Genomic DNA, 22,197 nt, shown 5'->3' on the forward strand with positions numbered 1-22,197 from the left:
CTGTTAAAAATTTAATGTTAAAATAAAACGTTGACCGTGATGGTCCCTCTCGCGTGAACACTGCGAATCCTCACGGCCGTCCACCGCGAACCGCTGTGTTCATGACCCGAGGGCTGACGGGTGTCCGGCCATCGCAACTGAACACCCAAATTTTTTTTTTACCCGCGAGGGCCGAAGGGTTTTTGAAGGTGCCGCGCTGGCTGTACTGTATGATCTGTGTGTGTGCATCAGTTTTGAACACTAAATAAAATTTTTTTTTCAAAGTCTAGGTCCCCAGCAGGGGTTTGACTATATAGAAGATAGATAGATAGATAATCTTACTTACTTTTTTTTCAATTTCCCAAATTTTAGGGCAGGAGGGTCAGCAAAACTAAAGATAAAAATATACTGGCCTTAGCGTTTTCCGCATAATGGAGTTTTTTTTATCATTCTTTAGGGATAGTATGGAAGAAGAGTCTTGTTAGGAATGTTTAATTAATGAGTAAAATTTCTTAGAATTTGGTCTACTTGGATGGTTGGCATCAGTACTATGTAGATTTAGGATGTCTTCAAGATATTGGTGATACGCCTCTTTGACCTTTTTCCGCACGAAGTGTTCTAGGTGTAGGAACTTTTTCTGAACTTTTTCCAAATGCTCTGTTATATCAGCCCATTTTGTAATAAAGTTTCAAATTGTGATAATTATTACAAAACCGATAAGAGTGTTAATTACAATGTGAAATGAACATTGAAACACGTTTATAATAAAGTTGCAAACTGTAATGAAATTTCTGAGTGTGTGTAAATGCATTTGTGTCATATTTAGAAGGTTCATTATTAGTTAAAATAATTCGATGGTCAGATTGTTTTATATTTGTGACGGCAATCTTACTGTACCAAAATAATGGAGGATAAATCACAGTACACAGTCATATAAAGCTATTAGTCCTCTACTGGTTGAAAACCATTTCAACCAGTTTCGGGGACTATAGGAACACGCTTTTCCGTCATTCCGTCCTTCCGTCCACAATTTCATGTCCGGTCAATAACTCTGTCATCCATGAAGGGATTTTAATATTACTTGGCACAAATGTTCCCGATGATGAGATGACGTGTCATGTGCAAAACCCGGACCCATAGCTCAAAGGTCAAGGTCACAGTTGGTCAAAGGGGCTTTTTTCCTGTCCGGTCCATAACTCTCCCATCCATGGAGGGATTTTAATATTACTTGGCACAAATGTACCTCATAATAAGACGATGTGTCATGCACAACTTCCAGACCCCTAGCTCAAAGGTCAAGGTCACACTTAGCAGTCAAATGTTAACATGGCATGAACAGGGTCTGTTTCGTGTCCGGTCCACAACTCTGTCTTTCATGAAGGGATTTTAATATCACTTGGCACAAATGTTTCCCATGATGAGACAACGTGTCATGCCCAAAACCCGGACCCCTGGCTCAAAGGTCAAGGTCACAATTAGGGGTCAAATGTCAACAGGGCTTTTTTCCTGTCTGGTCTATAAATCTGCCATCTATGAAGGGATTTTAATATTACTTGGCACAAATGTTCCCCTGATGAGACAATATGTCATGCGCAAAACCCAGACCCCCTAGCTCAAAGTTCAAGGTCACAATTGGAGGTCAAAGGTCAATAGGGTTTTTTTCATGTCTGGTCCAGAACTCTGTCATCCATCAAGGGATTACAATATCATTTGGCAAAAATGTTTCCCATGATGAGACGACTTGTCATCTGCAACACCCGGAACCCTAGCTTAAAGGTCAAGGTCACAATTTGAGATCAAAGGTCAATAGGATTTTTTTCCTGTCCGGTCTATAACTTTGTCATGCAAGACAGGATTTAGATATCAGTTGGCACAAATATTCTCCTGGATGAGACAACATGTCATGCGCAAAACCCGGGTCCTAGGTTTAAGGTCAAGGTCACACTTAGAGGCCAAAGGTCAGATACAAAAATGACTCTGTCTGGAGCATTTCTTCTTCATACATGGAGGGATTTTGATGTAACTTGGCACAAATGTTCACCACCATGAGACGGATTGTCCTGCACAAGGTCCCTAGGTCTAAGGTTAAGGTCATACTAGAGGTCAAAGGTTAAATTTAAGAATGACTTTGTCCGTAGCATTTCTTCTTCATGCATGGAGGGATTTTGATGTAACTTTGCACAAATGTTCACCACCATGAGGCACCCTTGTTTTTAGAATTACGTCCCTTTTTTATTACTATAAATAGATTATATTGTTACTTTTTTACTACTGGCGGTAGTGAAAAATCGAGACCACTTTTCTGTGGTACAACATGCATGTTACATCGAATTTTTAGGTGTATTTTGACCTATGTCTACCTTATAAAGAGTTTTGTGTGGACTTACAATAGAACTTTTTTTTAAGGGAATAATTTCCCTTTGGTGTTACTATAAATAACTTATATGATAACTTTTTTTATAATTGGCCAAAAAAAATTCCATATGGAAACAACTAGGTTTTTATATATGCAAATTTTAATCCAAGTGTTTTGTTATAACATATTGTATATATAGTACAATATTGTTTACACATCGTTGACAGATATCAGTTCATTATATTATACAGCAGTAGAAAAAATTAGGTTCCTTCCAGTAGGGGACTTTGTATTGCATGGCAATACTTCATTCACTTGTTGGTTTTATCTCTTGTGCATAGGCTGGAATATACTCTTACTGGGCTAAGTGTTTATCATAATGAGACGATATGTCATGCACAAGACCCAGACCCCTAGCTCCAAGGTCAAGGTTACACTTAGAAGTAATAGGTTAACAGAGTCTGTTTAGTGTCCGGTTTTTAGCTCTGCATTCATTGGGGGATTTTGAAATTACGAATTTACTTGGCATAAAATTTAATGTTCCCCTTAATGAGACAACATGTCATGCGCAAGATCCAGACCCCTAGCTCTAAGGTCAAGGTCACACTTAGAGGTTAAAGGTTAACATGGTCCGTTTCTTGTCCAGTCCATAACTCTGTCACCGATGAATGGATTTTAAAATTACTAAGCATAAATGTTCCCTATAATGAGATGACTTGGCATGCGCAAGATGGAGACCCTTAGCTCCAAGGTCAAAGTCACACTTAGAAGTCAAAGGTTAACATGGTGTGTTTCTTGTCTGGTCCATAACTCTGCCATTTATCAAGGGATTTGAAAATAATTTGACACAAATGTCAAACATATTGAGAAGTTGTGTCACGCCTATGACCGGGGTCTCCCAGATCAAGGTCACAAAATGATTCATACCTAAAGTTAAACATTTCTGGCATATTTTGCGCAGACAACTGTAGCATTCTAAGGCATGTTTCCAGGGCATTTATCACTAATAGTAACAGCACTTGTTCCTTAATTTTTTTCCTTTATCTGTAATCTACAAGGTTTTTTACCCCATTTTATTTCACAGTAATAATGTAAAATGTCAGAAAACTAAGTGTTGAAAATACAATGACAACTTTTTATGCCCCTGAAGATGGGCATATTAAAATCTCACTGTCCATCTGTGTGTGTGTATCTGTGTAAATTTTTGTCCTGGCTGTAACTCTGACATCTACAAAAGGATTTTAAATTAGCTAGGTGTAAATGTTTACCATACTGATACAATGTGTCATGTGCAAGACTCAGAGCCCTAGCTCCGAGGTCAAGGTCACAGTTACAGGTCAAAGGTTTAACAGGGTCTGTTTCGTATCCAGTCCATATCTCTGCCATCCATGAAGGGATTTTGAAATAACTTGGCATAAATGTTTACCATAACGAGTCAACATGTCTTGTGCAAATCCCAGACCCCTAGCTCTAAGGTCAAGGTCACACTTAGAAGTCTCAGGTTAATAGGGTCTGTTTCGTGTCCAATCCGTAACTGTGCCATTGATGAAGGGATGTTCAAATTACTTGGCATAAATGTTTCCCATTTATATATATATATATAATTATATAATGAGACAATGTGTGATGCACAAGATCCAGACCCCTAGCTCTATTTCTTGTCCGGTCCATAACTCTGCCATTGATGAAAGGATTTTAAAATTACTTGGCATAAATGTTCCCTATGTATTGAGATGATGTCGTGCACAAGACCCAGACCCCTTAGCTCCAGGGTCAAGTTCGCACTTGAGGTCAAAGGTTTTTCGTATCTGGTCCATAAGTCTGCCATTTATTAAGGGGTTTGAAAATAATTTGACACAAATGTTAACCATATTGAGAAGGTGTGTCATGCTTATGACCCGGGTCTCTCGGGTCAAGGTCACAAAATGATGTGTGATTTTTTTTGCACAGAGAACTGTAACATTCTTGGGCACGCTTTGGGGGCATTTGTCACCAATAGTGACAGCTTTTGTTTTTTTATCTACAGTAATTATTTTGGCTTTACATACAGTGTTAAAATCATTGAAGTATTAAAGTTGAATTATTTTACTTTATAAATTTTATCTTCTCATTTATTGTAAATAATTGCACCTTGAGTAAAAAAAAAAATAAAAAAAATATGGGATTTTTTATAGGTTCAAACATAAAACAGATTGGTTATAAGTTTATGTTAATGTAATCAGGGGTAACTTAAGTAACATTAACCCTTTTGTGAACTGTTATGCAACCAACAGTAATGTGTATCTACATTTCACACTTCCAAATATCATAAAGCACTGGAGGCTTAGTGTACATAAAAGGGATTGGAAATTAATCTCTTAATTAGTGACAGGCATGTAAGAACTGGTCATCACTCGTCACCACTGGCTTTTACCATTATAACACACATACTAACTTTCCATAGTGATTCCTGTGAACAGAGAGAACAAAAAAGAATTTCAAAGCTTTTTATGGTATTGCAAATGCAGTCCAGTGATAAAGCCTAAACGTTTAATGTTACAAACATATAAACATTGAGATATAATAATGAAAATGGCGTTAATGATGTTAGCCTTAATTCTTTTTTCCATTAGATTTGTAATGTAATAGACCTAATGAAAATATTTGTAAGACATTGAATTTTATCAGATGTTGGTTTGGTGTTGCTATGTTCAAGAATCTTGGTACTAGCTCCTTCTTTGTTTGATGACGTATTTTCGGAATATTGTTATGTTCCTCAGTAATCGCAATCCTTGTCTCTAGTTACCTCCCCTGGCAGTCCGTTCGAAGAGTCACAAACAATGGCAATTTAAAATCGACATAATCCAGGTACTTCATTCTCAACGTAATGCGAAATATTTATGAAGAACAGACTTTCTCGTGGCAGTGTGTGTAATTCATACTATATCATGTTGTCAGCATTTCTAAGTACATGTACCTGAAGAAGTCACCCAGAGACCTATACTAAAAGTTTGTTTTTCGCCATTGGTGATGTCACAGCTTTTCACTGATGGCTTATTACATTTGGGGTGATGTGCCGTTACTAGATAGCAGTTATTGGAATAATCAGTATCTCCTTTAAGCTATTTCTTAGTGCATTAGTGCAGTATGAGTTATATTTTCATAAAACTCAATCATCTGACATAATTTAATAACAAAATATACTTGTGGATAGAACAATATATTTTTATTAGCTCGACTATTCGAAGAATAGTCTAGCTATTCTACTCACCCTGGCGTCGGCGTTGGCGTTGGCGTCGGCGTCACACCTTGGTTAAGTTTTTGCATGCAAGTACATACAGCTATCATTTAAAGGCATATAGCTTTGAAACTTATTTATTCTTTTTCTAGGTCAGTTACCAACATCACTGGGTCAAGTTCCATAACTCTAACATGTATTTTGAGCAAATTATGCCCCTTTTTGGACTTAGAAAATTCTGGTTAAAGTTTTACATGCAAGTTACTATCTCCAAAACTAATGCAGATATTGAATTGAAACTTCACATGTGTCTTCGGGGTTATAAAACTAGTTGATAGCACCAAGTCCCATAACTCTGACCTTCATTTTGGCCAAATTATGCCCCCTTTTGGACTTAGAAAATTCTGGTTAAAGTTTTGCGTGCAAGTACATACAGCTATTACTAAAAGGCATATAGATTTGAAACTTATTTTTTCTTTTTCTAGATCAATTACCTACCTCACTGGGTCAAGTCCCATAACTCTGACATGTATTTTGGCCAAATTATGCCCCCTTTTGGACTTAGAAAATTCTGGTTAAAGTTTTGCATCAAGTACATACAGCTATTACTAAAAGGCATATAGATTTGAAACTTATTTTTTCTTTTTCTAGATCAATTACCTACCTCACTGGGTCAAGTCCCATAACTCTGACATGTATTTTGGCCAAATTATGCCCCCTTTTGGACTTAGAATCCTGGTTAAAGTTTTACATGCAAGTTACTATCTCCAAAACTACTACAGGTATTGAATTGAAACTTCACATGTGTCTTCCGGGTTATAAAACTAGTTGATAGCACCAAGTCCCATAACTCTGACATGTATTTTGGGCAAATTATGCCCCCTTTTGGACTTAGAAAATCCTGGTTAAAGTTTTGCGTGCAAGTACATACAGCTATCATTTAAAGGCATATAGCTTTGAAACTTATTTATTCTTTTTCTAGGTCAATTACCAACCTCACTGGGTCAAGTTCCATTACTCTTAACATGTATTTTGAGCAAATTATGCCCCCTTTTGGACTTAGAAAATTCTGGTTAAAGTTTTACATGCAAGTTACTATCCCCAAAACTAATGCAGATATTGAATTGAAACTTAACATGTTTCTTCGAGGTTATAAAACTAGTTGATAGCATCAAGTCCCATAACTCTGATATGTATTTTGGTCAAATTATGTCCCCTTTCGAACTTAAAACTCTTTTGATATTTAACATTTTGGGTAATAATTTCCTGCTTCTGTGACAATATTTCGAATAGTCGAGCTTGGCTGTCTTATGGACAGCTCTTGTTTTCATGTGCCTGTGATAAACTTCCATGGCCAAATCGAGCATGACTTTACTCTGCTAAATGCCATATGAATTTTGAAAAGGGGAACAAAAGATGTTCCATCAGTCCACAAAAATGTGGCAGATTACTTTGACTGTGATTGTAGGGATAATACACGTTTTTTTGTGTATTAACGTCTGCAGAAGCCCGCGGGATTGTTTGGACCGAGACCGAAGGTTTTAAAGTTTTTTCTTACATACGTCTATGTTTAACTTGGGACCCCCAGGGTAGGGCCTCTTTTTCACCCCATAATTGAACAATTTTGGTAGAGGACCACTAGGCAATGCAACATACCAAATATCAAATGCCTAGGCCTTGCAGTTTCAGGCAAGAAGTTTTTAAAGTTTTTTAGCTCACCTGAGCACAAAGTGCTCAAGGTGAGCTTTTGTGATCGCCCTGTGTCCGTCGTTCGTCCGTTGTCAACAATTTGACTGTTAACACTCGAGAGGTCACAATTTTGGCCCAATCTTAATGAAACTTGGTCAGAATGTTACCCTCAATAAAATCTTGGACTAGTTTGATATTGAGACATCTGGGTTCAAAAACTAGGTCACCAGGTCAAATCAAAGGAAAAGCTTGTTAACACTGTAGAGGCCACATTTATGACTGTATCTTCATGAAACTTGGTCAGAATGTTAATCATGATGATCTCAAAGTCCAGTTTGAATCTGGGTCATGTAGGGTTAAAAACTAGGTGACCAGGTAAAATCAAAGGAAAAGCTAGTTAACACTCTAGAGGCCACATTTATGAACATATCTTAATGAAACTTGGTCAGAATGTTAATCTTGATGATTTGTAGGTCAAGTTCAAATCTGGGTCAGGTGGGGTCAAAAACTAGGTCACCAGGTCAAATCAAAGGAAAAGCTTGTTAACACTCTAGAGGCCACATTTTTGTCTGTATCTTCATGAAACTAGGTCAGAATGTTAATCTTGATGATCTTTAGGTCAAGTTTGAATCTGGGTCATGTGGGGTCAAAAACTAGGTCACTGGGTCAAATCAAAGGAAAAGCTAGTTAACACTTTAGAGGCCACATTTATGACCATATCTTAATGAAACTTGGTCAGAATGTTAATCTTGATGATCTTTAGGTCAATAGGTCAGGTGAGCGATACAGGGCCTTCATGGCCCTCTTGTTTTTTGTTAATGTTGGAGGCATACTCTAACCTATGTACATGTAGAAAATGCATAAATGATGATTAAGGATGACAGTTTTTAGCAACTAACATTAGTGTTTTTATTTCATTTTATTTTTCAGGAAAACAGGCTCTGAAGTCAAAGTGTTTGTTCATGGGGTAAGATATGATGTACTTATTTTCAAAAAGGGTTTCAGTGGTTCATATTAAAGTCAATTGAGAGGAATTCTGTGATTTTCGAGGGATAACTTTATTACAACAGAAATATTTCAATGAATCATAGTATCTAAATTCTAATCGTGCAGTTATAGATTGAAATTTATGTTTGTTTCTTGGGTCTCTTCAGTTAGAGCTATGACCACAGTGCCAGCATGTGTGTTTATGTACGTAACATTCACTTAAAAAAAATGTTTGGTTTTTGTTATTTAAGAAATATCTAAGAGTAAACAAGCCTCATGTTAAGAGATCTAAAATTTTGTGTTTCAGGCCACAGAGAAGAAAGAAAGGGCTGCAGTTGATGGAGTTTTCTTCAGGTGAGAAGGGTTTTCTTATGAACAGGTGTAATAAATTTCAATTTTGTGCTCATGCACTTGTCAGAAAGAGGGGCTAGTTCTCAAATGTGAACAAAAGGAGCAGAAATGATTACGGTAACATTGCAATTAGTTCCTTTAGTAATTATCATAAAAGAATGCATACTTATTGACAAAGGGGAATCCATTCAGACTTTGTTTCATACATGTAACTTGGTATGATGCTGTTGGCAACTAATTCCTTAACTATACTTGCAGATACTTAATCATATAGTTTATTATTTCAGACGCATGGGAAAAATACTTGGAATATTGCTGCCATCTTGGTTCTCTCATGAGGTATGTAGTAATATCATGTCAACAAAATTTAAGTTAAGGCTTGCTAACTTGGATAAATACAAATATGATTTTCAAGTTTTAGATGAGGTCTAGTAGAATATCCAGATTTAGAACTGAGGAATGAAATTTGACTTGGGCTTAAGAACAGACTTTATTTTTATAAAAGATTAATTATTATACCCCCACCAAACATGTTTGAGGGGGGTATATAGGAGTCAGTTTTGTCGCGTCCTGTCGCGTCCCGTCCCGTCCCGTCGCGTCCCGATATCTATTATCTCAGTTATTACCAAATGGATTTGATTCAAACTTAAAATACATGTTCCACCTTATCACCCACATCATGTGACACAAGGTGCATAACTCTTGACACCAAGTTTTCATGAATTATGTCCCCTTTTACTTAGAATTTAGGGTTAATTTTGCTGTATTTTCACTCTATCTCAGTTATTACTAAATGGATTTGATTCAAACTTAAAATAGATGTTCCACCTCATCACCCACATCATGTGACATAAGGTGCATAACTCTGACACCATTTTTTTTTTATGAATTATGCCCCTTTTTACTTAGAATTTAAGGTTGATTTTGATGTATTTTCACTTTATCTCAGTTACTACTGAATGGATTTGATTCAAACTTAAAATAGATGTTCCACCTCATCACCCACATCATGTGACACAAGGTGCATAACTCTGACACCAAGTTTTCATGAATTATGTCCCCTTTTACTTAGAATTTAAGGTTAATTTTGTTGTATTTTCACTATATCTCAGTTATTACTAAATGGATTTGATTCAAACTTAAGATAGTTGTTCCACCTCATCACCCAGATGATGTGACATAAGGTGCTTAACTCTGACATAATTTTTTTATGAATTATGTCCCCTTTTACTTTAAATTTAAGGTTGATTTTGATGTATTTTCACTATATCTCAATTATTACAAAATGGATTTGATTCAAACTTAAAATAGATGTTCCACCTCATCACCCACATCATGTGACACAAGGTGCATAACTCTGACACCAATTTTTCATGAATTATGCCCCTTTTTACTTAGAATTTAAGGTTAATTTTGATGTATTTTCACTATATCTCAATTACTACTGAATGGATTTGATTCAGACTTAAAATAGATGTTCCCCCTCATCACCCACATCATGTGACACAAGGTGCATAACTCTGACACTATTTTTCTTGAATTGTGTCCCCTTCTACCTAGAATTTAAGGTGAAGTTGGATGTATTTTCACTATATCTCATTCTGATTGGCTTAGAGCCAAAGGGAAGTAACCTTTTTTTAACCTTTGTACCGAGTTTCTTCCCCTTAAATTCAAGGAATTAGTCTATTTTTAGAAATCCTATTTTTACATTTTCAATATTTTAGATATTTTTCTAACTTTTTTATTATAAGTCCTATGTAAAAAGTAAAAACATTTTTCCGTGGTAACATGGGTCGGTAAGACACTTTTTTGTATTCACTTTTAGTGTATCTGTAATATTAGAGATTTAATATATTTACTAGTATTACTATACTAGTATTATACTACTATTACTTATATGTGGAAGCCCAGGATGAAGTACTCCAAAGTATTTTTAAGATTCCTTATGGTTGCCATTCTTCTGTGACAAGACCGTATGGTGGGGGTATGAGTCACTCCTGTGACAGTTCTAGTTGGTATTATTTACAATATTTTATGGAACAATATCTGAGCTAAACTTCAAATTAAATGAAAGAAAAGCTGTTACAGAATGCAATAATATAGTTGTCAAATCTATGTATTAGAATTATTATTCTTGTATTTAGGTATGGTACCTTGTACTTGTGGCAATATCACTGATGTGTCGGACATATGCAGATGTTTGGATGATACAGAATGGAACAGCCATTGAAAGGTAACTTGTCGCAAAATGTCATAACTGAGATATTTATACACTATATGCACTATATTTAACAGGAGATATGGAAATAAAGGATACGTGAAAGTTATTTTCCATACAAAGTATTATAAGGTGGGATACTACTGCTAGTATAGGACCAAAGTAACGTTCTGCTTTTAACTATTCTATATAACAGTATGAAAATCTGGTATATAGGCTTTGGGTTTCAGAATGTGAAGCTAGTTTGCAAACATTTTTCTAGTATTATTTTTCAGAATAAAAAAATTTCCTTTGAAAAATAAAATAAAAACCATATGTCAAAAGCTCCTTTTAAGATTTTTCACTGGGATAATGATAGGAGTTTTTATGCCCCCGGAGGGAGGCATATTAGTTTTCAACTGTCCGTCTGTTCGTTAGTTCGTTTGTTTGTTCGTCATAACGTTAACTTTTTGCATGAAGGCACTTTACTCCTGAACCACTGCACCCAGGACCTTCAAACTTCACATGCCGATAGTACTTATTGAGTACATGACCCCTACTGACTTTGAGGTCACCAGGTCAAAGGTCAAGGTCACCAGGTCAAAGGTCAAGGCACTGCGGGGGCATTTGTCACCATTAGTGACAGCTCTTGTTTTCAGTTTAGTTCTTTAGATTGAGCAGTATAAACAGAAACAGTAATAACCCACAATAATATTTCAGTGCCATTATTGGGAGGAATATGGAGTTGTTCAAGAAACATTTGTTCAAGTTTATGTGGGCCATGCCTATAGTAAGTATATTGTGAAATAATACATTGTTGTATGTTTAGTATGTAAAATGTGAAATAATATCAAACTGTCTTTTGTTTGTCATGAATTTGAAAGAAAGGAAAATGGCAGAGTTTTACAACTATATGAGTAAATCTGAGCAGAAATATGTGTCCTGTTTTTCCGTTTTGGATGTGAAAGTTATTGTTAATGTGGAAAACTTTTTGACATAATGTTCTACATATGACAGTTTGTTTTGTTGTTACAAAGACTTTGTTAGTGCTTGTTTAACAGTTGTAAAATGTGGAACATGAGTAACAGTTCACTAACTGTAAATAAAATTGTCAGCCATTTTCTGTGAACACCCCTTCGAATAGCAAATGGTACTGCCCAAATTGAATGACAGACCAGTCAGTTTAGAAATTTAGACGGGTTAAGGTTAAAGGGAAATTACGTATTTTTTTTTAAGAAGTTTCCTCTTGTGTATTTCAGATATCTGTGGTGAACAACTGTTTGAAGGTAATTCTTTTTTTAGCTCACTCACTCGATGTCCGGCGTCTGTCGTCTGTCTGTCGTTCGTCAACATTTAGCTTGTGTATGCGATAGAGGCTGTATTTTTCAACTGATCTTCATGAATTTTGGTCAGAATGATTACCTTGATGAAATCTAGGCCGAGTTCGAAAATGGGTCATCTGGGGTCAAAAACTAGGTCACTAGGTCAAATCAAGGAAAAACCTTGTGTATGCGATAGAGGCTGTATTTTTCAATTGATCTTCATGAAATTTTGTCAGAATGATTATTTTGATGAAATCTAGGCCAAGTTCGAAAATGGGTCGCCCGTGGTCAAAAACTAGGTCACTAGGTCAAATCAAGGAAAAACCTTGTGTATGCAATAGAAGCTGTATTTTTCATTTTATCTTCATGAATTTTGGTCAGAATGATTACCTTGATGAAATCTAGGCCGAGTTCGAAAATAGGTTATCTGGGGTTAAAAAGTAGGTCACTAGGTCAAATCAAAGAAAAACCTTGTGTGTGCGATAGAGGCTGTATTTTTCAACTGATCTTCATGAAATTTTGTCAGAATGATAACCTTGATGAAATCTAGGCCAGTTTTGAAAATGGGTCATTTTGGGTCAAAAACTAGGGCACTAGGTCAAGTCAAAGAAAAACCTTGTGTATGCGATAGGGGCTGTATTTTTCAATTGATCTTCATGAATTTTGGTCAGAATGATTGCCTTGATAAAATCTAGGTCAAGTTTGAATATGGGTCATCGGGGATTAAAAACTAGGTCACTAGGTCAAATCAAATAAAAACCTTGTGTATGCAATAGGGGCTGCATTTTACACCGGATCTTCATGAAATTTAATCAGAATGTTTGTCTATATGAAATCTAGATGGAGTTTGAATATGGGTCATATGGGATAAAAAAACTAGGTCACCCGGTCAGATTAAAGAAAAACATTGTGTATGCAATAGGGGCTGCATTTTACACTGGGTTCACATAAAATTTAGTCAGAATGATTGCCTTGACGAAATCTAGGTCAAGTTAGAATATGAGTCATCTGTGGTCAAAAACTAGGTCACTAGGTCAAATCAAAGAAAAACCTTTGTATATGTAAAAGAGACTGTATTTTTCAATTGATCTTCATGAAATTTGGTCAGAATGCTAGCCTTGATGAAATAAAGGTCGAGTTTGAGTATGGGTCATCTGGGGTCAAAAACTAAGGCCGCTAGGATATATCAAAGAAAAACGTTTTGTATGCGATAGAGGCTGTACTTTTTAATCAAGGTTGATGAAATTTAGTCAGAATGATTACATTGATCAAATCTAGGTCAAATTCGAATGTAGGTCATCTTAGCTCAAAAACTAGGTCACTAGGTCAAATTGAAGAAAATGCTTGTTTACACTTAAGAGACCACATTTTTGATACAATCTTAATGAAAATTGGTCAGAATATTTGTTTCCATGAAATCACTATGTCAAACATGTTTACACTGTTATGGTGTGTTTATCAGGTGAGCGACCTAGGGCCATCTTGGCCCTCTTGTTTTTAAATGGCTTGGAATTTATTTGATTAACTTAAGACTGAAAAATCAGTTTGAATGATCATGTTTTGTGAAGCAGTTTAGAGAAATGTAGTTGTTACAGGGGCACAATAACACATTCAAGTAGAGTGCTTCTACAGTTTTGCAATGAAGCAGATGTGAGAGAAGATTTTCTTGGGAAAATGTTTTTATCAAAATAGTAATTTAGATCCATGTTTTGAGTTACAGTATTAGGGCTTTTTCTTGTGTAACATTAAAAAAGTATTTACAGAAATACACTGATTGAACATTGTTTGATATTTATATAACTCTGAACCTGGACACAGTCATGTACAAGTTGATGTTACTAATAGTTTTAAGGAATTACAGCTGTGTTAAAAGGAATTCCTAAAGTTTTTTATGTGCATCTTTCTGCGCAGCCGTGTCTACGGAAAATTGAAGTGAAGTCAACATTGGTTGAAACATGTGACAGACAATCTTAAATATGAGGAATCTTGAATGAAATAACATTTTTCAAGAAGTTTTATCAGTAATAGAATGTTGATACTGGTTTATGTTGTATTGACATGTGTCATGCCTAACATGTATCATGCAACTTGCCTTTTGTGGCTGTGTTTTGACAGCGCATTTTAGTACAAAGACAATATTGTTCATATAATGTTAGACAAATAACTTTGTATTGATAAGACAATATCTCCTTTCAGATCATTTAGTATTTCAGTTATAGAAAGGATTAAGATTTTTTAAAACTTTTTTTTAACTTCCATCAGATATAATCAATTTGGTCAGGTTTGCGCCATTTTTCATCCGAAAAGGTATTGTATTGAAGCGGTCTTAACATACAATTTAGCCTGGTGACCCATACATTTTTGGCCATTTTTATGTTCACAATACAATTATCTATACACAAGGAAAACAGGAAAAAAATCTATGAAACAGTTTTCTTAAAATTAAAAAAAAAATTCTTTACTGTGAGTATTTTTCATTGAAAAAAGTTCACAAAAGTGGATATGAAACAAGTTTTTTTTTTCATTTGTACTGTTATTGTAATGTTATAGTATTACAAATATAATAAGTATATAATAAAATCTGTAAAAAGAATAAACCTTATTGAGCTGTCTTGATGCATACTTTGGTTGGTATTTATAAAAAAGCAGAAAATTATGAAAATTTTGAAAAATCGCTAGCAGTTTCAGCAAAAAGAAGTCTGGTGAACCATTGTTTTTATTTGTTAATTGTTTTAAGTACAAATTTTCCTATCATATATGTGAATTTGAAAAAATCTATGAAAGGAAAAAAACTAGGAATTCTCTTTAAAATTCATTAACTTTTGTTCCTGAATTTCTTCTTTGTTCGATTAAAAAAGTATCTTATCAATTTCAGTATGGATTGAACGAACTAAAGCTGCGATTTAGAACCAGATTATCCAACCATCTCTATGAAAAATACTTGAGGTAGTACCTTTACTATGTTGAAATTAATAAAAATAATGAAGTAAGTTTTCCAGTACTGTGAAATCATTTAATTTTGTTGGCTTATAATTCTGTAGCTGTGTTCATGTTGCCTGGCCATTCCTATACCCTTTTAAATTAATAAAATGTTAGAGGAATAAGTCAAAGATAGGACTGCCTCGACTACACATTTATGTCCTTTTGTATTTATCATCTCAATTCTTAATGATAATTAAATTAAAGGTCCATTACTAAGGGAAAGTGAGTTGGCAATTTTTTTCATAGCCAGTGCATAGACTTCTGCAAGACACTAAATAATGAAGATTGGCAGGTCAAAATTTACAGAAGGTCTTTGGAACTCAAAGAAATGTATGTGTATTATGTTGAAATTTCAATGAATCGACAGAATGACCCCCCAGGTCTTTTTAACTTTCTTCATACTTCATAGAAAAATAATTGTACATATACTGCGATTTATTTCGAATTTCTACATACCAACTTTCATTTTCCAATGAAATGAAATAGTTTCTGTGCTTTTTAAAAGAAATTAGAATGTTCACTTTCCTTAATATTGGATCTTTAATATGTAACATATACATCTTATCACTGTCACTGTGTCTACAAACTCTTAACATCTGTAAGGGCCTTCGTATATCAACTTCATACAGTGACATACTTCAATATTCGGGTATCTCGTACTGTAAATCGTGGTCTCAGCAGGAACCATTGTTACAAATGGAAGGAACTGTTAAAGGGGAGTAACACCTGACTGACTTAAAATCTAAAATGATCACCCTTAATACATTAAAAACAACTTTTTTATGGGGACATGAATTCATTGATTTCAAGTGTTCAAATTTAAATGAAAAGGAAGTTTATCTCAATATGAAATCTTCAGAACTGATTTACCAACAAATAATGATTTCACAGTAATAAACCTTTTATGCACTTTGTTACATAGACATCTTATGTTTCTTAAGCTACTTAACACGCATAGGAGATATTTGAAGTGAAACTTGTATGTGCTGATTTCAATAAATAGAATATCTATTAGTAAGAAGATTCTTTGGATTGATTGAGACTCTTTGTGAGAGCTAATAAAATGTGTAACACTGCTTGTGCCCACTTGCATCTATCAAGAAAGTATTGGACTCCATTATCCCAAATGATTAGAAAATATAACAATACTGAGGCCAAGTATGGAGATACTTCTTATGTCCATTACACATCACAAAATGTCTGCTGTTGGGATTGTGATAAGTATGTCAGAAGGTCCTTTGGAAGCATAGAATGCAACCAAGCTTTAGCAAAACAGAATGGACTTGGATTAATTGATTGTGTTCATGAAAGGTTATAAAATTTGCAACACCCTTCATGCCTAATGTGGAACTTTGTTATGAAGAAACATTGAATAGACCCCATGGTCCCAAAGGACCAGAAAATATAACAACAGTCAAAGAGTCATATTTTCATAAAAAGTAGCAATGGTTGCAGTTGTTGTATTACAGTTATCCAAATTAGCACTTTATTTTGATATAACATGCTTGTTGGATAAGAATTAAAAACAGGATCCTGTGTAATTTACATTTTTAGCTCATCTGATTTTTTGGGAAAAAAAGATGAGTTATTGTCATCACTTGATCGGCGTCGGCGTTGCCTGGTTAAGTTTTATGTTTAGGTCAACTTTTCTCCTAAACTATCAAAGCTATTGCTTTGAAACTTGCAACACTTGTTCACCATCATAAGCTGACCCTGTACATCAAGAAACATAACTCCATCCTGCTTTTTGCAAGAATTATTGCCCCTTTTGGACTTAGAAAATCAGTTTTCTTGGTTAAGTTATATGTTTAGGTCAGCCTTTTTCCTAAACTATCAAAGCTATTGCTTTAAAACTTGCAACAGTTGTTCACCATCATAAGCTGACCCTGTACAGCAAGAAACGTAACTCCATCCTGCTTTTTGCAAGATTTATGGCCACTTTTGGACTTAGAAAATATCAGATTTCTTGGTTAAGTTTTATGTTTAGGTCAACTTTTTCTCTTAAACTATCAAAGCTATTGCTTTGAAACTTGCAACACTTGTTCACCATCATAATCTGATCCTGTAAATCAAGAAATGTAACTCCATCCTGCTTTTTTCAAGAATTATTGCCCCTTTTGGACTTAGAAATTTAGATTTCTTGATTAAGTTTTATGTTTAGGTCAGCTTTTCTCATAAACTATCAAAGCTATTTCTTTAAAACTTGCAACACTTGTTCACCATCATAAGCTGACCATGTACAGCAAGAAACATAACTCTGTCCTGCTTTTTGCAAGAATTATGGCCCCTTTTGGACTTAGCAAATATCAGATTTATTGGTTAAGTTTTATGTTTAGGTCAGCTTTTCTCCTAAACTATGCAAGCTGTTGCTTTGAAAATTGCAACACTTGTTCACCATCATAAGCTGACCATGTACAGCAAGAAACATAACTCTGTCCTGCTTTTTGCAAGAATTATGGCCCTTTTTGGACTTAGAAAATCATGGGTAGGACAATATTTCTATTATACAAAAAAAATCAGATGAGCGTCAGCACCCGCAAGGCGGTGCTCTTGTTTAGGTAGCTTTTGAAGTATGAGCATCTGTCTGTATTCTACGACATATACTCACTAACATTTTTTATGGGAAGTAACCAGTGTCAGCTATAAATATACATTGATACTCAGAGCTGTGGTGCAACTTTTTTACAATAATAACTAAGTAGTTCTGTTACCAGATGTTTTTCTAATAATAATGAAATTTACATACATAATGACATTCTACCATGTTGTATATCTGAACAGGGGTTTCACATACTACAAGATGAGTAACCTTGACAACAGAATATCCAACCCCGATCAGCTTCTTACCACAGATGTAGACAGGTTCTGCGAATCTGTGGCTGAACTCTACTCAAACTTAAGCAAGGTAGAACACTGAATATATTACTATCTTTTACTTTAAGTGTTATTTTGATAAAATTAGTTTGTTTGACTTGAATATATGTTCATTGTTAATTTTTAGCTTTTATCCTGTTACATTTTTCTTGTTGTTTAAAATGTAACCCCCCAAAAAAATCTTCATGCTAAAAATGCAAAAGATAGATTTATATTTGTTTCTTAGGTATCAGTCAGACTTAGTTTTATCTTGAATCTAAGTGCTTACTATTTGGAATTAATCATTAATTGATTTGAATATACCGTGCAAACTTTAAAATAATGTCCCTATGATTTAATGTTTGTTTCTATATTTACAGCCCATCCTAGATGTTATTATATATACAGTAAAACTGACAGAGGGTATAGGTGCACAGGTAAGGCTGCCGTAGATTATTGCTGGTATAGCTAATAGAACAGTCTTGCACTGTTGAAGCTTCTTTGTTACAAATCACTAAAGTCAAACTTACTTGAATGTTCATCATATTTTATTGCCTAGTTATCTTCAATATATGCAAATTTACTAAGTACCTACCTATTTTTTTCCCACTTAAAAACAATGATTCATAATCTGTGTTATATATATGTATTTTCTATTTTTGGCCAATGTCATAAGATTCCACTTAAATGGATATTTAAGTTGTGAGAACATCTCACTTCAAGTAAGAGGATACTGGTTCAATACTTTGGATAACTGTTCTTTGACAATTTGACAAAACACATTTCATGTTGATGTTGAAAGGGAAGTTGTCTTCCACCTCTTATTGATATGAGAAGGGAAGTTGTGTTCCATCTGTTGTTGATATGGGAAAAAAATTGTCTTCCATCTGTTTTTAGCTCACCTGAGCAATGCTCAGGTGAGTTATTGTAATAGCTCAATGTCCGGCAGCCGTCGTCTGTTGTCTGTCTGTCTGTCTGTCTGTCTGACGTCTGTCAACATTTAGCTTGTGTATGCAGTAGAGGCTGTATTTTTCAACTGATCTTCATGAAATTTTGTCAGAATGATTACCTTGATGAAATCTAGGCCAAGTTCGAAAATGGGTCATCTGGGATAAAAAACTAAGTCATTAGGTCAAATCAAAGAAAAACCTTGTGTATGCGATAGAGGCTGTATTTTTCAATTAATCTTCATGAATTTTGGTCGGATTGATAACCGTGATAAAATCTAGGCCAAGTTCGAAAATGGGTCATCTGGGGTCAAAAACTAGGTCAATATGACAAATCAAAGAAAAACCTTCTGTATGCGATAGAGGCTGTATTTTGCAACTGATCTTCATGAAATTTTGTCAGAATTATTACCTTGATAAAATCTAGGATAAATTCGAAAATGGGTCATCTGGGGTCAAAAACTAGGTCACTAGGTCAAATCAAAGAAAAACCTTGTGTATGCGATAGAGGCTGTATTTTTCAATAGATCTTCATGAATTTTGGTCAGTATAATTGCCCTGATAAAATCTAGGTCAAGTTTGAATATGGGTCATCTGGGTTCAAAAACTAGGTCACCCGGTCAAATTAAAGAAAAAACCTTGTGTAAGCAATAGCGGCTGCATTTTACACTGGATATTCATAAAATTTAGTCAGAATGATGGCCTTGATGAAAGAATATGGGTCGTCTATGGTCAAAAACTAGGTCACTAGGTCAAATCAAAAAAAAAACTTTCAGTTGATTTTCATGAAATTTGGTCAGAATGATGGTCTTGATGAAATTAAGGTCAAGTTTGAATATGGGTCATCCGGGGTCAAAAGCTAGGTCGCTAGGACAAATCAAAGAAAAATGTTTTGTATGTGATAGAGGCTGTATTTTGAGGTTCATGAAATTTGGTCAGAATGATTGCCTTGATCAAATCTAGGTCAAATTCGAATGTAAGTCATCTTGGCATAAAAACTAGGTCACTAGGTCAGATTGAAGAAAATGCTTGTTTACACTTAAGAGACAACATTTTTGGTCCAATCTTAATGAAAATTGGTCAGAATATTTGTTTCCATGAAATCACTAGGTCAAACATGTTTACACTATGTTGGGTATTTTTCAGGTGAGCCACCTAGGGCCATCTTGGCCCTCTTGTTTGGTATAGCAATGGAAGTTGTCTTCCAACTGTTGCTGTTGCTTGAAGGGAACTTGTCTTCCGCATCTTGTTTACTGTATAGCGGGTTATATTTGCGGAGGTTGAATTATATTCGCGGATAAATTGACAGTGCGAAATCTAAACACCACGATTTTTTGTTACCGTGAACATACACATTTCACCAAGAGACGGCCAATGACAGGGTGATCTAGTGTTTATCCTCTATTCCCTTTAAATTGCTTCGATCCAATAAATATAGAAATATGCACATGAGAAATAAATGTGTGAAAAACATTGTATTTTTATTTAGCGGTTATACTTTACAAATCGATTTTTGATAATTGCAGTTGCCTTTTCATCATTTTTAATTTCTTTGGATCCAGGAAAATTATTTAAAGTGGCCTTTTAGTACTGCCCTTTCCTTTATGTAGCGATATCCAACATTTTCAAAGACTAGAATACACGTAACACCAAGAACACAAGAACCAAATGTGACAAAAGTTATCAGCACAAACATGTTCATAAAAAAACTGGAAATTGTATGTGTACAACTTGTCATCTGTATTGAATCTTTCAAATAATAAGCTCAGCAGATGCGGTGAGATACTTTTATTTCTATTCATTATCACTGTAATTGCTGAATTAAATATAAATACGTGTTAGTATGAGTACCTCATAAGGAGCTACTTACCATGTGTTTCGATACATGATTAAATATTAGTAAAACAGTAGTGGGATTATTTCAGTGCATTACAGAACTAAATTTCACACAAATGTTGAATTATTACTAGTATTATACGCTATATGCGTCTCTATTCAGACAACAACGACAGACTTATTTGCGTGTTTGTTATTATTTGCATGTCTAGGGAGTGACCTCCCTTTCTTTTGTTTACAACCAAGGTTTATAATTCGCGGTCGAAGTAGTTTCCGCGAAATCAAGACACCGTGAATTCAAAACTTTTTAATAAACGTGAACCATTGGCGCCGTGAATATATCCCACTGTACAGTATGTGAAAAGATAAATTTTCTGTGTTTGGTTTAATGTCGCACCGACACAATTATAGGTCATGTGGTGACTTTTCAGCTTTTTTTATGGTGGGGGAAGACCCCAATAGCCCCTCTCTGCATTATTTCATCACGGGTGGGCACCTGGGTAGAACCACCAACCTTCCATAATCTAGTTGGATGGCTTCCTCACATGAGAATTCATCGCCCCGAGTGAGGTTCAAACCCACATCGATGAGGGGCAAGTGATTTAAAGTCAAAGACTTTAACCACTCAGTCACAGAGGCCCCTTGGAAAGAGAAAATTGTCTTCCATCTCTTGTTAATGTGGGAATGGTAGTTGTTTTCTGTTTCTTATTTTTGGATGTCTTCCACCTCTTGCTGATGCGGGAAGGGAAGTCTGCTTCCATCTCTTGTTCATGTGGGAAGGGAAGTTGTCTTCCATCTCTTGTTCATGTGGGAAGGGAAGTTGTCTTCCATCTCTTGTTCATGTGGGAATGGTAGTTGTTTTCCATTTCTTGTTGATGCGAGAAGGGAAGTCTTCTTCCATCTCTTGCTGATGCGGGAAGGGAAGTCTTCTTCCATCTCTTATTGATGTAGAAAGACAAGTCTTCTTCCATCTCTTGTTGATCTGGGAAGGGAAGTTGTCTTCCATCTCTTGTTCATGTGGGATGGGAAGTTGTCTTCCATCTCTTGTTCATGTGGGATGGGAAGTTGTCTTCCATCTCTTGTTCATGTGGGAAGGGAAGTTGTCTTCCATCTCTTGTTCATGTGGGAATGGGAGTTGTTTTCCATTTCCTGTTGATGCGAGAAGGGAAGTCTTCTTCCATCTCTTGTTGATGCGGGAAGGGAAGTCTTCTTCCATCTCTTGTTGATGTGGGAAGACAAGTCTTCTTCCATGTCTTGTTCATGCGGGAAGGGAAGTTGTCTTCCATCTCTTGTTCATGTGGGATGGGAAGTTGTCTTCCATCTCTTGTTCATGTGGGAAGGGAAGTCTTCTTCCATCCCCTGTTGATGTGGGATGGGAAGTCTTCTTCCATCTCCTGTTGATGTGGGAAGGGAAGTCTTCTTTCATCTTTTCTTGATGTGGAAAGAAAAGTCTTCCAAGTTGTCTTCTATATATTTTTGAT

General features: G+C 35.3%; 1 protein-coding gene across 2 annotated transcripts in view; it reads left to right on the forward strand.

Annotated features, from left to right (window-relative positions):
* Window positions 1-22,197, forward strand: part of LOC123525320 (ATP-binding cassette sub-family D member 3-like) — a 59,740-nt gene that overhangs the window by 8,595 nt on the left and 28,948 nt on the right. For both annotated transcript variants that reach the window (XM_045304272.2, XM_045304273.2), the window contains exons 2-10: window positions 8,172-8,208; window positions 8,536-8,582; window positions 8,867-8,918; window positions 10,724-10,812; window positions 11,497-11,566; window positions 12,036-12,062; window positions 14,974-15,044; window positions 17,862-17,985; window positions 18,314-18,370. In XM_045304272.2, coding sequence (XP_045160207.2) covers window positions 8,172-8,208; window positions 8,536-8,582; window positions 8,867-8,918; window positions 10,724-10,812; window positions 11,497-11,566; window positions 12,036-12,062; window positions 14,974-15,044; window positions 17,862-17,985; window positions 18,314-18,370 — 574 coding nt within the window. The remainder of the gene's footprint in view (window positions 1-8,171; window positions 8,209-8,535; window positions 8,583-8,866; window positions 8,919-10,723; window positions 10,813-11,496; window positions 11,567-12,035; window positions 12,063-14,973; window positions 15,045-17,861; window positions 17,986-18,313; window positions 18,371-22,197) is intronic.

Source organism: Mercenaria mercenaria, chromosome 3 (assembly GCF_021730395.1).
Source record: "Mercenaria mercenaria strain notata chromosome 3, MADL_Memer_1, whole genome shotgun sequence".
NCBI classification, from domain to species: Eukaryota; Metazoa; Mollusca; class Bivalvia; order Venerida; family Veneridae; genus Mercenaria; species Mercenaria mercenaria.